We start from the raw sequence: 20,543 nt of genomic DNA, 5'->3' as shown, positions 1-20,543 counted from the left end.
GCGTATCCCCGATGTTATTCAAACTGTAAAGTGAGCAAGCAGTAAAGGAAACAAAAGAAAAATTCGGAGTAGGTATTAAAATCCATGGAGAAGAAATAAAAACTTCAAGGTTCGCCGATGACATTGTAATTCTGTTAGAGACAGCAAAGGACTTGGAAGAGCAGCTGGACGGAATGGACAGTGTCTTGAAAGGAGGATATAAGATGAACATCAACAAAAGCAAAACGAGGATAATGGAATGTAGTCGAATTAAATCGGGTGATGCTAAGGGAATTAGATTAGGAAATGAGACATTTAAAGTTGTAAAGGAGTTTTGCTATTTGAGGAGCAAAATAACTGACGATGTTCGAAGTAGGGAGGAAAAATGGTTCAAATGGCTCTGAGAACTATGGGACTTAACTTCTGAGGTCATCAGTCCCGTAGAACTTAGAACTACTTAAACCTAACCAACCTAATGACATCACACACATCCATGCCCGAGGCAGGATTCGTACCTGCGACCGTAGCAGTCGCGCGGTTCCAGACTGTAGCGCCTAGAAGTAGAGAGGATATAAAATGTCGACTGACAGTGGCAAGGAAAGCTTTTATGAAGAAGAAAAATTTGTTAACATCGAGTATGGATTTAAGTGTCAGGAAATCGTTTCTGAAAGCAATTGTATGGAGTGTAACAATGTATGGAGGTGAAACATGGACGATAATAGTTTAGACAAGAAGGGAATAGAGGCTTTCGAAATGTGGTACTACAGAAGAATCCTGAAGATAAGATGGGTAGGTCATATAACTAATGATGAGGTATTGAATGGAATTGGTGAGAAGAGGAGATTGTGGCACAATTTGACTAGAAGAAGGGATCGGTTGGTAGGACATGTTCTGAGGCATCAAGGGATCACTAACTTAGTATTGGAGGGCAGCGCGGAGGATAAAAATCGTAGAGGGAGACCAAGAGATAAATACACTAAGCAGATTCAGAAGGATGTAGTCTACAGTACGTAGTAGGAGATGAAGCAGCTTGCACAGGATACAGTAGCATGGAGAGCTGCATCAAACTAGTCTCAGGACTGAAGACCACATCAACAACAACATGTGCGATCGCGTCAAAAAACACAAGTGGAGGAGCTCTTTGAACGAGAGGATATTCGCCGAATGGTCTGGCCCGCCCGTTCCTCCAAGTGAAATCCAATCGAGCACATTGTGGATGCGTAGGGGAGACGTACTGCATCGCGTCCACATGCACCAAAGTCCATCCAGCAATTGCCAACAGCGCTGGTGGAAGAATGGAACGCCCTACTACGAAAACTCCTTACCAACGAAGTGGCCAGCTTGGGAGCACCTTCCAGAGCTTGCATTACCGACCGCGGTGATCTCACACGCTACTAACACCCGTGCCTCACCTTTGGAAATGTCCAGGGGACCATGATAAACCGCGGCGACTTAAGTGTAATTATTATCTTGGAATAAAAGTGTAATTTCTACTTGTCTTACTACGTAATTTTTAGTTACCTTGTGTACTGTACTGTACTGCAGCAGTTGTTTCTATGTACGCTCCAAGTTTCATCGAGCTATATTACCTGGTAGTGAGGTATCGTGCGAATGGTACTTTCGTCTTTAAAGATTTTCACATCACTGATAAGAAAGGCAATACAGAATCATTTACTTCTGTTATAAACATCAGCGATGTAAAGTTTAGAATTGAGTTTCAGTGACTGTAAGAGATAAAATGCTGAGTGTTTCAATTAACAGTACTTCATGTCATCAATGGATTGCTATCGAGTAGGGAAATGTGTTGTTCCTTCGGTCTCTTTCCAGACATTCATCTCTACGCAGGCCTGTAATAAACATTTAATATAATTTCTTACTCCATTTATAAATGAGGGCATTCATTTTTAGGTGCTTCATTGTTTTCTTAAAATTACGAACAATACTCCGGAAAATTTGGGATTTTCCAGATGTGGAAACATATTCCATGGTGTAACATGGTCATGAATCTGTGAACAAATATTCGATAGAAATTTAAAGGTTTTACATTATTACTCTACTGCAAACAAATAACCAATAAGTAGACTCAAATTAAGCAGAAGTATTATCCAAAACCAGTTACACGTATATTTTGAAGTAGAAGCTTTTCGAAACTAACAAATATTTTCATTTTAGAGACTGGTAAATTTGCTAAGACATAACAGAAACTCTGTTCATTTGCAAGTATCACATTTTCCATGGTAAAAGGCCTTCTGCTGGTTCAAGGTACGAAATGGTGCACGACCGACCAGGTATGGCTTAAGTGTCCACATGTTAAATAATAAATCTGAACATTAATAGCCCCTTACCTCCTATAAAAATCTGTACATGAGGAATTAACAATATATTCCAAAGATAATATGAACACATGGCATCTGTTCCTTTCGGACATGTCCAAAAGAACAGACTTCATGTGGAATCCGCATACTATGTTTATACATATTATGTAAATTGAAAGTGTGTGGGGAGAAGGAAAGGAAACGGAAGCAACTGATGATGTCGCCTGCATCTGGACTTATAAGGAATCGGCGGCGACGAGTGAAAATGTGTGCTGGACCGATACTTGAACGTGGGATTTTCTGCTTACTAGGCAGTTGAGCTTGTGTAATTTTTATTTTATTTAATTTTTTATTTTTTGTTCGAACCTCTGACCTCTGTCTTTCGCAGAAAAGGGCTCTACCCAGTTTCCTTTCTGTTTCTTTATGGTGGTGTAAAGTGTGGTGGTCAGTTTCAGACTCGTACAGACACGGTGAGCAGGGATCGAAACCTAATGCCATTCCATTCCCATCCCTGAACGCCCCCTCCACTTTGCCATCCGGACACGATATTTATTGCAAATGCACGGAATATCTCGGCACGATCCCCAATCGAGCCACCCTCCCACCTAGCGCTACCTGTCTATGTCCTGCACACTCGCTAATTTGAGATTCCCGCCAACGTCAAACGATGTTGCACAACCACACTGAAGGGTATAGATTGATTCACCATAGAGACAAATCAGTTATAAGAAGGCGTGATGTCTGTTCTTTCAGACGATTCCGAAAAAAAAATTCCAATGCTGCTGATATCAACAATTCCTTCCCTTTCTTTTCATTTTTCTTCCCTGTCCGAATGAACAGACATTATGCGTTCATGTAACTGATTCGCGTAGATGGGCAATGGATGCACAACCTTCACCGCGAATGCACAAACCGTCCGACCTCTGGCGGGAATCTAAAAATTAGCGATAGGGACTGCAGGTAGGTGACGCTAGCTGGTAGTGCTGCTCGGCAGTAGACTGCGCCAACATTATCCGTCCATTTTCGATAAACTGTCCGGATGGCGCAGTGGTTAACGTAGCTGCGTAATACGCAGAATATTCTGGGTTCGAGTCCCGGCCCGGCACAGATTTTCAGTTTTCCCCGCCGATTAGGCAAGAAATCCCGATGCAACTGTTCACATAAGGCCCTTCTCTTTCCATTTATTTCTCCGTCCTCAGTTTCCGTCTAGATACTACCTCAAAGAGCTTTGACATACTATATAGATCTCACATATGTAAAACGCCGAACTATTTACAAATGATACGCTAAACAAATTGATAAAAAGTGCATAAACTGGCGGAAAACTGCTTGTTGCGGCCTGTATTGTGCTTTTCTTCATGTGATTCTAAAATTAGTGACTAGGGTTAAGCACCGACCGAATAAAAGTCTTTTGATGCTAGATACATTGACCTCTAGGTACAGCACTTTCCCCTAGCTAGCTTTCGTTCATATTTTATTCTCTACTTTTGTTTCTGAAAATCTCTGACAGATTAAAACCGTATCAGACCGAGACTCCATCCCAGAAACTTGCTATTGTTGACAGTTCTACGAGGAAGCTCATCTTTTATTTTATTTTGACAACACCAACAAGTATTTCAAATGCCTTGTAACATTCAGTTTATAAACCTGTATTGACATTGCAACAGCAATGATACGTCACCTCCAGGCGCAAGCGCTTTTACATACAGTTTTTCATGAAGTGCACTAGCCGGTGGAGACCGGCTACGACAGTCTGAAATGCTTTTGTTATTGTTGACAGAAGAAAATAAAAGAAAACTATTAGTCGGCATTACAGTATCCAATGACAATGTTATTTTTCCACTGAAGCTCTTTTTCATACCTTGCTGGACTTTGCTTTTAGGAATAAATTAATTTATCTACAGAGCTGCGCAGTTTTGAAAGTACTTTGCAGATTAAAAGTGCACCCCCCACCCCTCTCTGAAAAGCTACTACAAAACCTTGCCATGTTATTGCTCCACCTCATCCTTCCTTCTAAGAGATCTAAGCCGGCAGGGAACGGAGCAGAGCTTCTGTGAAATTTGGAAAGCAGGAATGAGGAACATACAACAGAAGGTACTAACGTGCTTCATTAGCTTTCCGCGATAACTCAGTCAATAATGCTGCAAGCTAAAAGTAGGGTTCTGGGTTCCAATCCAGGTCCTACACACAATTTCAAATTAGCTCTCACTCCACTGGGAAGTGAATCAGTGGGCCTTTGCCTTGCTGTGTTAAGCGATGACGAGGATTGAAGTACAGCTCCGTGCTCCAGTTCGCGTACGTGCTGGGTAACAATGGAGCACCATCCCGACAATTACGCCTGATGAGAATACAACGTTCACATGAGCACACATTGTCAAAAATGTGGGGCCACTGAAGTTGCAGGTAAAACTTCTAGGAAGTCAGAGTAGCTGCAATATTCCACCAAGGTGGATACTTTAACAGAAGTCATGACAATATTACACATGCTTGTCACAACATCTGCCTGGAACAGAACAACTCCATTAGTCAAACATGGACATTGCTAGGTGGGATTACGTACCCGGGTATGACCTCCCCTCTCCTGTTGGGGTAGAGTTCCGGATGCTGCCCATAGCGCAGGTAAACTTCCAGCTGCTGCTCGGCACGTGAGTCAAAGCTGAAGTAGGTCTGGTCCGTGAAGTTGTCCGCGTGGAACACAACCTTGACGAAGCTGGTCTCAGAAATGAACGTCTGTGGTTGTTCCGTCTCACCGCAAAACACTCCTGGATCCTTCCGGTTGCTTACGTCCGTTTTGGCGTTACCATCCACAATCTGTCACACAACCATGAACACATAAATGTTAGTAACATGAAACTAACCTTAAATTTCAGTTACAAGCACAGTTTGACGTAGTAAGTGTGTTAAAAAGAACGCAAGCATGAATTTGACTGCTTACATGTGGTATGATGCATAATAAGTGCAATTAAAAGTAATTTGTCATTTTTTCCTGGACAGTCGGACGTACTTAAATATTCCGTATTTACTTTCGCCAGTACTGAGCAATGTTCTTCAGTTGCGTCGCATCCTGCAGTACAAGTATGACTGAAAATTGTTGACAACTGTTGTTATCGGTATAATAAATATTTACACCATCGAAGAAAGAGGAATTTCAGTCGAGTCGGTTTTTCGTGGGAAAGGAAGTAAGTATAGGAGCTGTACTGTATATTCCACCCAATGTCTGAGATGATAGTTAATGGACTGCATTCAATGATGTATATATATTCCTCGTTCATAAAATCGGGTAACGGTATGAGCATGGAATGAATTCTGGTGATGAAAATTCCTACGGAGATTGATGACCCAATTCCAAAATATGAAAGAAAGCTACGACATAACAAACAATCGACGACTAGGTAAATACAGATGAAATACAATTAGGTTTAAAGAAGGATTGGGTAGGAACTCGACCTTGCGATATTCAAATGAACCATCCCCACACTTTCCTTATGAAATTTATAGAAACCACGGGGAAACATAGCCCGGATGCCCAGATGTGGTATTTGAACCATCGTCCTTACGATTGCGAGTCCAGGGTCCAGTGTCTTTTCCATGACTAATTCACATCATTATTAGAAAAAAGCCTTATAAATATTCAGCATGTAGGGATATTAGCGAATTAGTTTGCGATGGGAAGGTAAAACGTCTCGTTCCACACCATTGCGATAAATCGTGCAAAATGATCCAGGGAAAATGAAATTAACTACCTAACTACCACTGTAATACCTCGTCGAGCGATCCCGTAAGAGGTCTTCATTCGTAGCCACACTTCTCGTTGTTTGATTTTCAGGAACTATGTATTACGACAATTTCATTTCCTGTCTCTCATAGTTAGAACAACAACTTTTTAAAAAATAAGAAAAGATCCGTGTGACTTCCGATACGCTTCTACTAATGGTTGAAATACACTGACGGAAAAAAAATCGCATCACCAAGAATGGGTTGTACGACGTAAATGAAAACTAGCGGTCATGTTTCTACATCGGAAAGATGATGTCTATTCAAATTTCGCGCCAGTAGCAATAAAGTGGCTCTAGTAGCGCCACTATGAGGCTGCAAATAAGATGTACTTTAAATACACACTGTAACAGTCTACATTTACATCTATATTTATACTCCGCAAGCCACACAACGGCATGTGGCGGAGGGCACTTTACGTGCCACTGTCACTACCTCCCTTTCCTGTTCCAGTCGCGTATGGTTGGTTGGCGGGAAGAACGACTTCCGGAAAGCCTCCGTGCGCGCTCGAATCTCTCTAACATCAAATTCGTGATCTCATCGGGACGTATAACTAGGGAAAGCAATATATTCGATACCTCATCCAGAAACGCATCCTCTCGAAACCTGGACAGCAAGCTACACCGCGATGCAGAGCGCCTCTCTTGCAGAGCCGGCCATTTGAGTTTGCTAAACATCTCCGTAACGCTATCACGGTTACCAAATAACCCTGTGACGAAACGCGCCGCTCTTCTTTGGATCTTCTCTATCTCCTCTGTCAACCCGACCTGGTACGGACCCCACACTGATGAGCAATACTCAAGTACAGGTCGAACGAGTGTTTTGAAATCCACCGCCTTTGTTGATGGACTACATTTTCTAAGAACTCTCCCACTGAATCTCAACCTGGCACCCGCCTTACCACCAATTAATTTTATATGATCATTCGCTTCAAATCGTTCCGTACGCATACTCCCAGATATTTTACAGACGTAACAGCTACCAGTGTTTGTTCCGCTATCATATAATCATACAATAAAGTATCCCTCTTTCTATGTATTAGCAAAACATTACATTTGCCTATGTTAAGGGTCAGTTGCCACTCCCTGCACCAAGTGCGTATCCGCTGCAGATCTTCCTGCATTTCGCTGCAATTTTCTAATGCTGCAACTTCTCTATATACTACAGAATCATCCGTGAACAGCCGCATGGAACTTCCGACACTATCTACTAGGTGAGCGTTAGCTGCATTTAGGACTGGACCTGGTGAACTGATGTTAGTAAAGAATGATTTTAAGGCGACAAAGACGCCATTATAAACACCTCTCTGAGCATGAGTTGTATAATACATTGTATAATACCTTGATCTTCCTTCTGCAATACTGCAGACTGACTTGGCAGGAATGTGGCCACGGTACATGGTTGTTGGCAGCGGTGGTCATAGACTATACGGTTGCAAGAAGACCAGGTTCCGGAAATTCACGTAGCGCTACCGAGAGGGAAGACCATCGTTTTCGGAGTGGGGCTCTCGCGCATTGTACTTCATCTGTTGCAGCAATTTGAGCAGCCTTGGCACCGTAGTGACACAACGAACTGTTGCAAATTGGTTGCTTCTAGGACAGCTTCGAGCTAGACGCCCTGTAATAAGCGTTCCCCTGACACCAAACGACCGCCATTTGCTACTTCAGTGGTGTCAAACAAGAGCTCACTGGAGGGCAGGGTGGAGATCTTTCTAGTGAAAGGTGGTTCTTCCTCGGTGCCAGGATGGCCGTGTGTCGATCAGAAGGAGGCTAGTAGAGGGCTGCAAACAACCTGTTTGCGTGCTAGACACACCGGAGCTATACATGGTGTTATGGTCTTCGGTGCGCTTTCGTATGGTACGAAGAGCAGTCTCTGGTCACACCACACAATCTGACTGTAAATCTGTACGTCAGTGAAGTGATTCAACCTGTTGTGCTGCCATTCATGAATAGCATTGGGGATGACTTCGAACAGGATAATTCTGACCCACATACCGCGGTTGTAACTAAGAAAGCCGACTTGTGCGTATCCAATCGAGCACATACGGTAAATCATGGGACTACAATTCCAGCATCATTCAGAAATAGCGTTAACCGTCTCTCTGTTGACCGACCATGTCCAACAGGCTTGGAACACCGTGTCACATACTGACATACGGCATCTGTACAACCCAATGCATGCACTTTGCATGTTTGGACTTAACATTCTGACGGTTAACCTTGTTATTAATATACTAGCGTTTCATATTTGCAAGGGAGATTAAAATTTTGGTCTCCACAGCACGTTTTTCAAATCTCTTACCCACTGAAAATAACTGCTCATGTGTTTCCGACAGACTGACACGCCAGCATTTATCACCATCGATTATTGATTCACCCTGGCATAGTGTCGAAGCAATATGGAATGACCTAAAACAGTATCTGTCATCCACGCTCAGTTCGTTTAGATACCCAGACAGGGTAGAGCCATTTCCGCCGCCATAGGTGGTAGCTCGATGCACTAAATTTCACTCTCTTTGCATTCCAAATCACCATAGAATTTAATCACGAATTCATTGTACTACACTATAAATTCATACATTTGTTACACTTCCTTTTTGTTACTGCAGTTTTAATTGCGAGCACTATACAGGGTGGTCCATTGATAGTGACCGGGCCAAATGTCTCACGAAATAAGTATCAAACGAAAAAACTACAAAGAACGAAACTCATCTAGCTTGAAGAGGGAAACCAGTTGGCGCTATGGTTGCCCTCTAGATGGGGCTGCCATTGGTCGAACGAATATCAACTGCGTTTTTTAAATAGGAACCCCCATTTTTATTACATATTCGTGTAGTACGTAAAGAAATATGAATGTTTTAGTTGGACCACTTTTTTCTCTTTGTGATAGTCACAAACGTATAAGTACGTGGTATCACGTAACATTCCGCCAGTGCGGACGGTATTTGCTTCGTGATACATTACCCGTGTTACAATGGACCGTTTACCAATTGCGGAGAAGGTCGATATCGTGTTGATGTACGGCCGTTGTGATCAAAATGCCCAACGGGCGTGTGCTATGTATGCTGCTCGGTATCCTGCACGACATCATCCAAGTGTCCGGACCTTTCGCGGGATAGTTACGTTATTTAAGGAAACAGGAAGTGTTCAGCCACATTTGAAACGTCAACCACGACCTGCAACAAATGATGATGCCCAAGTAGGTGTTTTAGCTGCTGTCGCGGCTAATCCGCACATCAGTAACAGACAAATTGCGCGAGAATCGGGAATCTCAGAAACGTCGGTGTTGAGAATGTATCACGAAGCAAATACCATCCGCACTGGCGGAATGTTACTTATACGTTTGTGACTATTACAGCGCCATCTATCACAAAGCGAAAAAAGTGGTCCAACTAAAACATTCATATTTCTTTACGTACTACACGAATATGTAATAAAAAAATGGGGGTTCCAATTAAAAAACACGCAGTTGATATCCGTTTGACCTTTGGCAGCGCCAAATAGCGGGCCAATCATAGCGCCATCTGGTTTCTCCTTGTAAGTTGGACGAGTTTCGTTCTTTTTAGATTTTTCGTTTAATGCTTATTTCCTGAGATATTTGGCCCGGTCACGATCAATGGATCTCCCTGTATAAGCGGCGAACATAAATCTTCCGTTCAGATATCATACAGGAGTCGTGAACATCGAGACAATTATCCACACCGACGCACCAGTTTGAAGATACCCGTTTGACAAAACACCGTGGACTGCTACGTTAGTTTGTAAATTTCTGCTGCAAATCCTCGCTAACGTAGACACTTCTAGGCCTTGCTTAAGGGACTGAAGAAGTGATAACCGTGGGAAAAACCCAGACATTAGGGCTAGAGCTCGAGTGTACAAATTTCGACTGTCCAGCCTGCCGGATCGACTGGCGTCGTGTGTCTAATCGTTAACAGTACTGGACTGGGCGCACCATTCCAAAACAGTGGTTTTCGGCAAACATACAGCCCCATACACTTTCTTTAATTCTTCAATGGTGTCTACTGGTGTTTGTCCATGAAAAGAATAAAAGCACGTTGGTTCTGTCTGGACACCTTTGCTAATTACGTCACCTTATTTTACTCTTCCGCATTTACTGCAGGCATGTCGAAGAGACAACATAACAAGTGCTAACATACCCAAATAGGAATCGTGCCACGTTGGATGTTAAGGTTACAAGTGCACATATTTCTACTGATGACTGAGAGCAGTGTACTGAACAAAATTGCATCAGAATTTACTTCAGTGTCAGACTAAAAACTACAGCTATTCTGAGTAGGATGTTTAGGTTGGTTATATATATATATATATATATATATATATATATATATATATATATGGTGAGTCGCGTAAGACGTAACACCCCCACTATTCCGTTGGCGATTGCACGTAATCACAACGTTTTTATTGACCGAGTTAATGAGGCAAATACAAGTTTTTTTAAAATGGACGATATACTTTTTTTACCATCATTCGAACGCTGTAGAAAAGACGCGTATAGTGATGTAACGCATGTTGCTATTGTGATTCAAACTTCACTTAAAAGACGCTGGGAAATATTGTACGATTGAAGGTCGAGGCGGTTGGAAGCGGCTGCAGACCGTAAACACGCTTCGCGCGACCCGCAAGCCGAGTTGCCGTGACTGAGAGCAGTGTACTGAGCAAAATTGCATCAGAATTTACTTCAGTGTCAGACTAAAAACTACAGCTATTCTGAGTAGGATGTTTAGGTTATATATATGGTGAGTTTCGTAAGACGTAACACCCCCATTATTCCGTTGGCGATTGCACGTAATCACAACGTTTTTATTGACCGAGTTAATGAGGCAAATACAAGTTTTTTTAAAATGGACGATATACTTTTTTTACCATCATTCGAACGCTGTAGAAAAGACGCGTATAGTGATGTAACGCATGTTGCTATTGTGATTCAAACTTCACTTAAAAGACGCTGGGAAATATTGTACGATTGAAGGTCGAGGCGGTTGGAAGCGGCTGCAGACCGTAAACACGCTTCGCGCGATCCGCAGGCCGAGTTGCCGTGCTCTATGCAACATGCACAGCCTACGCTACGTACGTAAACCCTCATCCGCCCTCTTTTAAGCAAAGTTTGAATCACAATAGCAACATGCGTTACAGCACTATACGCGTCTTTTCCAGAGCATTGGAATGATGGTAAAAAAAGTATAGCGTCCCATTTAAAAAACATGTACTTGCCTCATTATCTCGGTCAATATAAACGTTGTAATTATTGTGTATGTACCAACGTATCTGCCCCATAGTCCTCTATGATTCGCCGAAAACCGCATTCCGAACGTGCAGTCTCCCCCGGAATAAAGGGGGTGTTACGTCTTACGCGACTCACCCTGTGTATATATTTGCAATGGTAAACAATTTCAGTCGGTTTGTGAAGAACAGGAAACTAAACAGGATAGGCCACAATCTAAGAAGATATTGCCTTCTAGAGTTCTAGTAGAGGAAACTGAAATTTCCCTTCCGAGAAAGAGAGAAAAGGACAGAACAAGGTTTCAGGTCCTGGATGGTGTCAGCACGTCACAGGGAGGGTACCAAAGAATGAAGAGGAACGCAGAAGACAGAGAAGCACGGAGGGGTATGCAGTCAATACCTGGCGCAAGGCAGACAATCCAAGTATGATGTGACCACCTTCAGACTCTTTGTACCATGATAGATGGTGACGGTAAGGAGAGCAGGTATCTTGGTTCCACAAACGTCGACTGCTCTGAGGCACAATATGTGCTTCGTTCACTGCCAACGCCTACCATCATAGTATAAATGATCAGAAGATGGTCACAATACGACCGAAATCAGTTACCATTGCAAATAAATATTATATTGCGATCCACACTGCTTTTTAGATAATTTTTAAAGTCTTTAGCTAGGCCACTGATTTTCTGCTCGAGAAATGTTTTCTAAATTTATCAAGCCATTAATGTTCATTCTGCTCTGAGCAGCACTTTCAGGTATTGAGGTGCGGACGCGATGGCGCTGAACGGGTAGTCTGCTCCACGGTGCAAGTACAACAGTGCAGAAGGCAACAGGTTTCATACACTCCTGGAAATGGAAAAAAGAACACATTGACACCGGTGTGTCAGACCCACCATACTTGCTCCGGACACTGCGAGAGGGCTCCACAAGCAATGATCACACGCACGGCACAGCGGACACACCAGGAACCGCGGTGTTGGCCGTCGAATGGCGCTAGCTGCGCAGCATTTGTGCACCGCCGCCGTCAGTGTCAGCCAGTTTGCCGTGGCATACGGAGCTCCATCGCAGTCTTTAACACTGGTAGCATGCCGCGACAGCGTGGACGTGAACCGTATGTGCAGTTGACGGACTTTGAGCGAGGGCGTATAGTGGGCATGCGGGAGGCCGGGTGGACGTACAGCCGAATTGCTCAACACGTGGGGCGTGAGGTCTCCACAGTACATCGATGTTGTCGCCAGTGGTCGGCGGAAGGTGCACGTGCCCGTCGACCTGGGACCGGACCGCAGCGACGCACGGATGCACGCCACGACCGTAGGATCCTACGCAGTGCCGTAGGGGACCGCACCGCCACTTCCCAGCAAATTAGGGACACTGTTGCTCCTGGGGTATCGGCGAGGACCATTCGCAACCGTCTCCATGAAGCTGGGCTACGGTCCCGCACACCGTTAGGCCGTCTTCCGCTCACGCCCCAACATCGTGCAGCCCGCCTCCAGTGGTGTCGCGACAGGCGTGAATGGAGGGACGAATGGAGACGTGTCGTCTTCAGCGATGAGAGTCGCTTCTGCCTTGGTGCCAATGATGGTCGTATGCGTGTTTGGCGCCGTGCAGGTGAGCGCCACAATCAGGACTGCATACGACCGAGGCACACAGGGCCAACACCCGGCATCATGGTGTGGGGAGCGATCTCCTACACTGGCCGTACACCACTGGTGATCGTCGAGGGGACACTGAATAGTGCACGGTACATCCAAACCGTCATCGAACCCATCGTTCTACCATTCCTAGAGCGGCAAGGGAACTTGCTGTTCCAACAGGACAATGCACGTCCGCATGTATCCCGTGCCACCCAACGTGCTCTAGAAGGTGTAAGTCAACTACCCTGGCCAGCAAGATCTCCGGATCTGTCCCCCATTGAGCATGTTTGGGACTGGATGAAGCGTCGTCTCACGCGGTCTGCACGTCCAGCACGAACGCTGGTCCAACTGAGGCGCCAGGTGGAAATGGCATGGCAAGCCGTTCCACAGGACTACATCCAGCATCTCTACGATCGTCTCCATGGGAGAATAGCAGCCTGCATTGCTGCGAAAGGTGGATATACACTGTACTAGTGCCGACATTGTGCATGCTCTGTTGCCTGTGTCTATGTGCCTGTGGTTCTGTCAGTGTGATCATGTGATGTATCTGACCCCAGGAATGTGTCAATAAAGTTTCCCTTTCCTGGGACAATGAATTCACGGTGTTCTTATTTCAATTTCCAGGAGTGTATGAAGGGCTTATTTCAATAGTGGTACATGTCCATTACCTCCACTTTTCTGCCTGTAATGCTTCTGAAATTAATAATACAAACAAACAGAAAGAAAGGTTCATCTCTAGGAAAAAGTCATATGCTTGAATATTTCTTGTATCTCAACTGCAGATTTTTTAGCGCCTATTTAACTTTAGGACTCTGTACCTCACAATGAACAATAATGCACTTGTATTACTATTGAAATAAGCCCTTCACATTGTTAAACGAAGTGAGTCCATATTAAGACATCAATTATCCAATCAATTGTACTTATACCCCTAATAACCCGTATGCAAGAGACGCGTCAAAGCATAGTACAAGTGCTGGAGCACCACACGTGACTGGGTCTCAGCTCACAGCACTGCGGCCGGCTCTTGCGGCCAGCTGTTGGCTGGTAGCGGCAGCGGCGCGCCCTGTGATTGTGATTCATTTGTGGAAGACGGGGAGCCAGCTGGGCGCACAGCGTTAATTATCGACTGCCCGCCGCGGACAATGGCGCCGGCAGACAACACTGCGGGCTGGCGGCTCCTGGTGCGCACGTGCGCTGCGCAACTGCGCCGCGCCGAGCTGCCAGCCGTCTATTAGAGAGCCCTTAATTGAATTATGAATTGGGCTGTCCCTAAATGGAGCTTCCGTCGTTGAGAGTTGGCAGCCAAAAGGAGCTGCACTATTCACAACTACCTGACTGATATCACCTTCCTCTCTTTTTTATTTGCCCTCCTTTTCTCGAGGCAGTTCTGCATCGGCAAATATTCACTGCTCTCGAATGCAACGAACATTTTCTAACAATTTAGTGTTCTTCCTTTCATCTGCAGTCGACGCAGTACCCAACTACGTAGTTAGCTATTCTCTTTCATGCTGGTCATTTGTGAGCACGTATCGAGAACTTTGCAGGACTACTCTTAGGCAGGAAATCTAACATAGGTGGCGCCGATTCACTATCTACGCAGCTAACGAGCTAATAAAAGGTTAGCAGTAATTCTGCTCTCCACGACTTCCAAAAGTTTTCATGAAATTCTTCACACAGTTCGAGAAATAAAGCTTCTCATTTATGTACTAGTGAAAGGTACAATGCAACGCTATGAATGAGTAAAGACTGTATCTAAAACTGATTGTACATATGACTGTCAGTCATACAAATGACCTAATTTACATTTAACGATGATGACAAGATATCGTCGAAACACTAAGGGACAAATGACACTGACATAACAGTGAGAACAAAACATTCAAGTATAGTGCACTGGAGAACAGATTAAAGTAAAAACAAATAGCACTGAACCGGCACAGAATCACTGGAATAATCTTCTCAATATTAGATAAAGAAATTTTTACGTTTGTCTTGGAACTTTTGGCTAGCATGCCGTATCGATCTATGATCACAGTTCATCAGTAGTGACCCGGGGAAGAGAATTTGACGACTAAGGTTACTTTCTTCGTGTTCGTTACGAAAATGTTTGTGAAACAGTCAAGTTGTTACTGTTTCAGAAAACCTTGAGAAACGGCAACCATAGCTGTGACGTGAGAAGCCGCTTCGGCTGTATTTAAACTTTTTATTATGAAATCACAAATAGTTTCACAGTACGTGATGACGTCTCGTGTTGCGGGAATGCGCACAAACTGGAGTTGTGGGTCCACTGACCATTTTGGACTTGGATCCCTACGATCAGTTGCTTTTGAATGGTTGACGTACCGTCGTTTAGCGCTTTATTAGTTTGGTCTGAAAACGAATGTTTTTTTTCCTTTCCGGGTTATTTAGCTATTGTGACATAAATGTCACCTGATGATGTCGTTCCCAGTGCCACGAAACGGGGTGTGGTCTGATAATTAAAATATTAAGTACACCCGAAGCGGCTTCTTAAATCCCAAAATGCTACTGTTTAAGCTCCTCACAGTAGGCACTTGACGGTCCGCTTATTGTAGTGACTTAGTACGTGCACTACGTGACCAAAATTATCCGGGCACCTGGCTGAAAATGACTTAGAAGTTCGTGGAGCTCTCCATCGGTAATGTTGGATTTCAATATGGTGTTGGCCCACCCTTAGCCTTGATGACAGCTTCCCCTCACGCAGGCATACGTTCAGTCATGTACTGGAAGGTTTCTTGAGGAATGGCAGCCCATACTTCACGGAGTGCTGCACTGAGGAGAGGTTTCGACGACGGTCGGTGAGACCTAGCACGAAGACGGCGCTTCAAAACATCCAAAGCGTGTTCTGTGGGACTCTGTGCAGGCCGGCCCCTACAGGGATGTTATTGTCGTGTTACCAGTACGTCACTGGCCGTGCATTATGAACAGGTGCTCGATCGTGTTGACAGATGCAATCGCCATCCCCGAATTGCTCTTCAACAGTGGGAAGCAAGAAGGTGCTTAAAATATCAGTGTAAGCCTGTGCTGTGATAGTGCCACTCAAAACATCAAGGGGTGCAAGCCCCGTCTACGAAAAACACGACAGCAAAATAATACCACCGCTTCCCAATTTAACTGTTGACACTAGACACTCGGGCAGATGACGTTCAGCCGGCCGGAGTGGTCGTGCGGTTCTAGGTGCTACAGTCTAGAACCGAGCGACCGCTACGGTCGCAGGTTCGAATCCTGCCTTGGGCATGGATGTGTGCGATGTCCTTAGGTTAGTTAGGTTTAATCAGTTCTAAGTTCTAGGCGACTGATCACCTCAGACGTTAAGTCGCATAGTGCTCAGAGCCATTTGAAACATTTAGATGACGTTCACCGGGCATTCGCCATACGCACACTCTGCTATCGGATCGCCTCATTGTGCACCGTGAATTGTCACTCCACATAACGTTCAGTCGTCCAATGTTTACGCTCCTTACACCAAGCGAGGCGTCGTTTGGCATTTACCGGCGTGATGTGTGGATTGTGTGCATGCGACCATGAAATCCAAGTTTTCTCACCTCCTGTCTAACTGTCATAGTACTTGCAGTGGGAGCCGGCCGAAGTGGCCGTGCGGTTAAAGGCGCTGCAGTCTGGAACCGCAAGACCGCTACGGTTGCAGGTTCGAATCCTGCCTCGGGCATGGATGTTTGTGATGTCCTTAGGTTAGTTAGGTTTAACTAGTTCTAAGTTCTAGGGGACTAATGACCTCAGCAGTTGAGTCCCATAGTGCTCAGAGCCATTTGAACCATTTTTTGAACTTGCAGTGGATCTTGATGCAGTTTGGAATCCCTGTGTGATGGTCTAGATAGATGTCTGCCTATTACACATTACGACCCTCTTCAACTGTTTTCGGTCTCTGTCAGTCAACAGACGAGATAGGACTGTACACCTATGCAGTGTACGTGTCCCTTCACGTTTACACTTCACTATCACATCGGAAACAGTGGAAGTAGGGATGTTTAGGAGTGTGCAAATCTCGCGTTCAGACGTATGACACAAGTGACACCCAATCACTTGACCCCGTTCGAAGTCCGTGAGTTCCGTGGAGCGCCCCATTCTGCTCTCTCAAGATTGTCTAATGACTACCGAGGTCGCTGATGTGGAGTACCTGGGAATAGGTGGCAGAACGATGCACCAAATATGAAAAACATATGTTTTTGGAGGTGTCCCGATAGTTTTGGTCACAAAGTGTATATTTTAATATTTTAATTATTTGTCGCATCTTTGAGAACTAAACGGGGTACGTGACCAAATCGAAAGGCAAACAGGATGTTTGGAAAACATGAAGCGTTGAGCTACAGCCGGCAAATAGTTACCTCTTGTAATCTGCAGGGCAGAAAATGACGTACTATCGACCAATTTCAGATAATTCGCTATAGAATTGATTTTCCTTATAGATGCAGGAGCCCATATTACTCTACTAAAAAGGAATCTGTCACTACCATATACCGATAAAGAAGCAACAGGTATGGATGTGAAAAGGATTAACACATGGTACAGTGAACATGCTTGGGACAGCGATAATGAGTTAGAGAATAGACGGAAATGTAGTGGGAGATTACTGATTTCGCGTGTTAAGGAAGCGAACAGACATCCCATCCAGTGGTTTGGTAGGCATAAATTTTCTACGAAAACAGGGAGTTTCTACTGATGCAGCAAAATACAATTGGACGTAAGTGGGTCTGACGTGAAGTGGTTGACAGTATCGGTTAGGGAGGTACCCCAGGAGCACACTGAACCACGAAACGCTATTGTAAAGATGAGGGAAGAAATGTCTGTCAGGAAGATGAGAGTATGGTAAACGAATTCCATGGAAGAAAATGACGTAATAAGACTTTGAAAGGACAGCATACTGACAGTGCAAGTAATGGAATGAACCAAAATTACCAGTGATGGAGAACCACATACGAGAAGACACGGCAAGGAAACTGAAAGTTTCAAAAGCAAACGGTAAGACCGACGGGATGAGACATCATAAGGCCTGACTAAAAGAACAGGGGTGATTCCAGAAAGGAAAGATGTTATAGTGCATAACATGACTTGATGTTGTTTGTGTGTGTTTAATTACTAAAACCCTCTGCAGCAAAACAACTGTAAGGAATTTACTAGAAACGCCAGAACAGGCACAAGATTATGATAAACTGCTAAGGGTCAGAGACGATTCGCAAAGGGACCACCTAAATGAGGAAGAGAAACATGAATTATAATACTATTGTGATGGGTTTCATTTGAAGCGTACTGAGTGACACGTATTGTGAGACAGTAAAAGGACACGCCTCCTATTTGGCCAGGCAAGGGTATAAATGGCAGACCACATCGGATCCCAGGATCACGGATGAAGATATTAAGAGACCATATAGAACAAAGGTTATCTGACGAGTCAAAGTCAGTGGAAAATGCCTGTATTATTAATTCCTAAGTCAGTACTGAATACAGATTGACAGTAAATCGAAGAAAGACGAAAGTAGTTAAAAGTAGGAGAAATGATGACAGTGAGAAATCTAACATCAGAACTGGTGCTCAAGAAGTATATAAAGTTAAGGAATTCTGCTTCCTAGACAGTAAAGTAATGCTCACCGGATGGAACATGGACATAAAAAACAGAATAGCACTGGCAGAAAGGGAGTTCTTACCCAAGAGAAGTTTGCTAATAGTAAATATAGGTCTTAATTTGAGCAAGAAATTTCTGAGGAAGTACATTTCGGCCGTAGTACACTCCTGAAAATTGAAATAAGAACACCGTGAATTCATTGTCCCAGGAAGGGGAAACTTTATTGCCACATTCCTGGGGTCAGATACATCACATGATCACACTGACAGAACCACAGGCACATAGACACAGGCAACAGAGCATGCACAATGTCGGCATTAGTACAGTGTATATCCACCTTTCGCAGCAATGCAGGCTGCTATTCTCCCATGGAGACGATCGTAGAGATGCTGGATGTAGTCCTGTGGAACGGCTTGCCATGCCATTTCCACCTGGCGCCTCAGTTGGACCAGCGTTCGTGCTGGACGTGCAGACCGCGTGAGACGACGCTTCATCCAGTCCCAAACATGCTCAATGGGGGACAGATCCGGAGATCTTGCTGGCCAGGGTAGTTGACTTACACCTTCTAGAGCACGTTGGGTGGCACGGGATACATGCGGACGTGCATTGTCCTGTTGGAACAGCAAGTTCCCTTGCCGCTCTAGGAATGGTAGAACGATGGGTTCGATGACGGTTTGGATGTACCGTGCACTATTCAGTGTCCCCTCGACGATCACCAGTGGTGTACGGCCAGTGTAGGAGATCGCTCCCCACACCATGATGCCGGGTGTTGGCCCTGTGTGCCTCGGTCGTATGCAGTCCTGATTGTGGCGCTCACCTGCACGGCGCCAAACACGCATACGACCATCATTGGCACCAAGGCAGAAGCGACTCTCATCGCTGAAGACGACACGTCTCCATTCGTCCCTCCATTCACGCCTGTCGCGACACCACTGGAGGCGGGCTGCACGATGTTGGGGCGTGAGCGGAAGACGGCCTAACGGTGTGCGGGACCGTAGCCCAGCTTCATGGAGACGGTTGCGAATGGTCCTCGCCGATACCCCAGGAGCAACAGTGTCCCTAATTTGCTGGGAAGTGGCGGTGCGGTCCCCTACGACACTGCGTAGGATCCTACGGTCTTGGCGTGCATCCGTGCGTCGCTGCGGTCCGGTCCCAGGTCGACGGGCACGTGCACCTTCCGCCGACCACTGGCGACAACATCGATGTACTGTGGAGACCTCACGCCCCACGTGTTGAGCAATTCGGCGGTACGTCCACCCGGCCTCCCGCATGCCCACTATACGCCCTCGCTCAAAGTCCGTCAACTGCACATACGGTTCACGTCCACGCTGTCGCGGCATGCTACCAGTGTTAAAGACTGCGATGGAGCTCCGTATGCCACGGCAAACTGGCTGAAACTGATGGCGGCGGTGCACAAATGCTGCGCAGCTAGCGCCATTCGACGGCCAACACCGCGGTTCCTGGTGTGTCCGCTGTGCCGTGCGTGTGATCATTGCTTGTACAGCCCTCTCGCAGTGTCCGGAGCAAGTATGGTGGGTCTGACACACCGGTGTCAATGTGTTCTTTTTTCCATTTCCAGGAGTGTATATTATGGTAGTGAAACATGGACTGTGAGAAAACCGGAAGAGAAGAAATTCGATGCATATGAAATGTGTTGTTCGAAATATTGTTGAAAATTAGATAGACCGATAAGATAATTATTCAGGAGGTTATCCAGGGAATCGGCGAGAAAAAGAGTAGATGAAAATCACTGACAAGAAGAAGGGACAGGATTGTAGAACATGTGTTAAGAGATCAAACGTCACAGCATATCCTCCATGGTACTAGAGGGAGCTATAGAGGGTGACAACTGTAGAGAAAAACAGAGATCTAAATTCATCCGGCAACTAATTGAGGACGTAGGTTGCAAGTGCTCCTCTAAGATGAAGAGGGTGGCACAGGAAAAGAAATCATGGTGTGCCGTGTCAAAGCAATCACAGGACCGATGATTCAAAAAGAA

At 45.0% G+C, this 20,543-nt stretch overlaps 1 protein-coding gene across 1 annotated transcript in view; it reads right to left on the bottom strand.

The window, feature by feature from the left end:
• Positions 1–20,543, bottom strand: part of LOC126235062 (cubilin-like) — a 451,076-nt gene that overhangs the window by 103,170 nt on the left and 327,363 nt on the right. Inside the window, exon 4 of the mRNA XM_049943797.1 lies at positions 4,855–5,105. Coding sequence (XP_049799754.1) covers positions 4,855–5,105 — 251 coding nt within the window. The remainder of the gene's footprint in view (positions 1–4,854; positions 5,106–20,543) is intronic.

Source organism: Schistocerca nitens, chromosome 2 (assembly GCF_023898315.1).
Source record: "Schistocerca nitens isolate TAMUIC-IGC-003100 chromosome 2, iqSchNite1.1, whole genome shotgun sequence".
In the NCBI taxonomy this organism is placed as follows: domain Eukaryota; kingdom Metazoa; phylum Arthropoda; class Insecta; order Orthoptera; family Acrididae; genus Schistocerca; species Schistocerca nitens.
This window is presented reverse-complemented; position numbering and strand designations above follow the sequence as displayed.